Source organism: Cebus imitator, unplaced genomic scaffold, assembly GCF_001604975.1.
Source record: "Cebus imitator isolate Cc_AM_T3 unplaced genomic scaffold, Cebus_imitator-1.0 Scaffold524, whole genome shotgun sequence".
In the NCBI taxonomy this organism is placed as follows: Eukaryota; Metazoa; Chordata; class Mammalia; order Primates; family Cebidae; genus Cebus; species Cebus imitator.
Genome location: NW_016107839.1, coordinates 1,355,012 through 1,358,209, shown reverse-complemented (window position 1 = coordinate 1,358,209; position 3,198 = coordinate 1,355,012). Strand labels below are relative to the sequence as shown.

The window sequence follows — 3,198 nt, the reverse complement described above, 5'->3', positions numbered from 1 at the left end:
ACCAGCCTGGCCAACATGGTGAATCCCCGTCTCTACTAAAAATACAAAATTAGCCGGGCGTGATGGTGGGCACCTGTAATCCCAGCTACTCAGGAGGTTAAGGCAGGAAAATTGTCTGAACCTGGGAGACGGAGGTTGCAGTGAGCTGAGACCGCGCCACTGCACTCCAGCCTGGGCAACGGAGCTGACACTGTCTGTAAAAACAAAAACATTTTCAAAGGTCAAAACAGTCGCTTGATGGTGCAGGAAGCAGCAGACGCCCTGACCAAGGGGTCAAGGTTATTGCCATCGGCATGAGAGAGGTCTGCACCCTGCGCTTTGATGTGGGGGCCCAAGACAGACACATGCCAGCCTGGGGCTCCCTCCATGGAGCTCTGAGGCAACCCGGGACCATCCCCATGGAGGGAGGGACCCTATGCAGAGCACCACCTGCTCTCAACGGCCCCACAAGCTGAGGGAGGGCGGAGGGACTGTGCCCACCGGAGGAGACCCCGGCAGGAGAAGATGGGCCACAGGTGCAGCCAGGACCCGGCAAAGGGTGGCTGCAGAAACCCAGGAGGCCGAGGCAGAAGGGACCGTTTGAAACCAACGTTCACGCCGTGGCTTCGGTCACAGACTTGCTGTTGTGCAAGAGGACCGCATTTAGGGAAGGTGCGGAGGGAGGCCGGGGAATCGAGCCTGCGGGGTGGGAGGCTGGGGAGGGAGTTGGGGCGGGTGGGGGGAGTCGGGACCCTGTGGTCTTCTTAAGTGTGAAATTCTTTCCAAATGAAACGTTAAAAAGCTTTCTTCTGGAGGCCGGGCGCGGCGGCTCACGCCTGTAATTCCAGCACTTTGCTGGGCAGATCACAAGGTCAGGGGTTTGACAGCAGCCTGACTAACATGATGAAATCCCGTCTGCACTAAAAATACAAAAAATTAGCTGGGTATGGTAGCAGGCACCTGTAATCCCGGCTACTCGGGAGACTGAGGCAGGAGAATCACTTGAACCTGGGAGATGGAGGTGGCAGTGAGCCGAGATCACGCCATTGCACTCCAGCCTGGGCGACAGAGCCAGACTCCGTCTCAAAAAACAACCAAAAAAAATGCTTTCTTTTGGTCCCCAAGTTCATTCAGTGCTTCTCTTTATTTTACTGTAGGTTTAAACTGCTTAGTTATAAATAAATACTTTAATCCTCAGTCCTGGGCTGCAGACATCAGGGCCAGATCCTTCTCTGGGGTGGGGCTGTCTGGGGCACTGCAGGGCGGTGTGTCTGACCTACACCCACTCCATGCCAGGAGCTCCCTACAAACCGTGACAACCACAGATGTCCCCAGACCTCCCCCAGGGTCCCCTGGGGGCAGAATCACCCCAGGGTTAGGGGATTCCAGGACCCCGTGGAGACTCTGCGTCCCATGATTCTCTGCCCTGCTGAACTCTCAGGAGGCTGCACACTGAAATCCACACCCTGAGTGGGAAGGGAGAAAGGAGGCGAATCCCAGGAGCTGGGGGTCCCCCTGATTTATGCCATACGCCCCACTAAGAGTTTATTCTGGTGTCCTGTGTGAGCAGTGGGCAGACCCCTTTTTTAAAAATTATTTATTTATTTATTTATTTATTGAGACCGACTCTTGCTCTGTCACCCAGGCTGGAGTGCAGTGGCGCGATCTCGGCTCACTGCAGCCTCTGCCTCCCAGGTTCAAGCAATTCTCCTGACCCAGCCTCCTGAGTGGCTGGGACTACAGGCACCTACAACCATGCAGCTAATTTTTAAATTTTTAGTAGAGACGGGGTTTCACCATTTTGTCCAGGCTGGTCTCAATCTCCTGACCTCAGGTGATCCACCTGCCTCAGCCTCCATAGGGCTGGGATTACAGGCGTGAGCCACCAAGTCTGGGCGTTTTTTCTCCCAAGTAATGAACACAGGGTGTCTCCCCTGGGCAATGTGGACCTCAGGGTTGGGTCCTTCTCTGGGGCAGCCCATACTGGGCACCATCGCTATCCTGCACCCACTCTATCCCAGGAGCTCCCCCATCGTGACAGCCACAAATGTCCCCGGACCTCGCCCTGGTTGCAGAATCAGCCGTTGATTGAGAACCCTGGCCTTAAAGGGAGAACAAATGAACCTCCAGATAAAAGCTAGCAGAAGGATGTTCACTGAGGCCTCAGGAGAGACACTGAGGGCCCTCGTGGGTCTGGGTCTGGCCTTCCCCAGCTCCGAGTTCTGTCCCTGCTACGTGTATGTATCGGTTTCCAGCTCACCTGCCCTTGGGACACACCTGCCACAGCCCGCTTTGCTGGGGCCACAGGGACCTCATCAGTGAGGTGTCTCTTTGCGGTTGGCATGTGGGCGTGTGTTTCTCTGAGGGCTGTGGCCATGCTGCCCACCTGGCCAGGGACCCCCGACTTGAGTCATTGGGAGCCAGCGTCCCTACCCCCACAAAGGTCGGGACCTTGAGCTCAAAGCCCCCTGCCTCCTCCCTGGCATCTGTGCTGACTCCCAGGCTCCCTGTGGCTCCGAAGACAAAAGAAGGAAGTGGGGACCCAGCCCAGGCATTGGGCAACCCAACGGCCTCTGGCATTGTGCTATAAGAGGAGCCCGGCCATGGGTGGGCCCTGGACCCCACCATGGCCCTCAGCCACCGGCCCTTCAGCCCTGCCCTGGCGTCCGTGCTGCTGGCCTTGCTGCTGGGCGGTGAGTGGGCCAGGTGCCCGTCTGTCCAGTCTCCAGGGACGGGTGGATTCTGGGGAAATGTCCACCACGAGATCCATCCAAAGCCCTCCTGGCAGAGCAGGAGAGGCTCTGCTCACTGCTCAGGCCCAGCGTTTCCAGGGGTGGGGAGGATGGGGGCCAGGGGGTGGTGGCTCACGTCTGTAATCCCAGCCCTGGCCGTTTGACTGAGTTTCCCATCTGTAAAATGGGCCAAACCCAGTCCTTTCCGCCTGGGGAGCTGTTTTGGGAATTACCTACAACAGGCGAATTCCTGGACGGTGGCTGGCCTTCGGCCAACGTTCAGTGAATATGAATGAATGAATGAATGAATGAATGAGTGAGTAAAAGGGTCAAGGGGTTATTGATGCTGGAATCAGGGGAAGAAGAGAGCATGGGCCCCCTCAGGTCCCTATCCTGAGGGTAATTTTCTTTTCTTTTTTTTCTTTTTTTTTTTTTGAGACGGAGTTTCGCTCTTGTTACCCAGGCTGGAGTGCAATGGCGCGATCTC

At 56.4% G+C, this 3,198-nt stretch overlaps 1 protein-coding gene across 1 annotated transcript in view; it reads left to right on the top strand.

Annotated features, from left to right (window-relative positions):
• The first annotated feature begins 2,543 nt into the window (after positions 1–2,543).
• PRTN3 (proteinase 3) overlaps positions 2,544–3,198 on the top strand; it is a 7,373-nt gene continuing 6,718 nt past the window's right edge. The window contains exon 1 of the mRNA XM_017514512.2: positions 2,544–2,672. Within this exon, the coding sequence (XP_017370001.1) occupies positions 2,606–2,672 (67 nt within the window). The 5' untranslated portion in view covers positions 2,544–2,605. The remainder of the gene's footprint in view (positions 2,673–3,198) is intronic.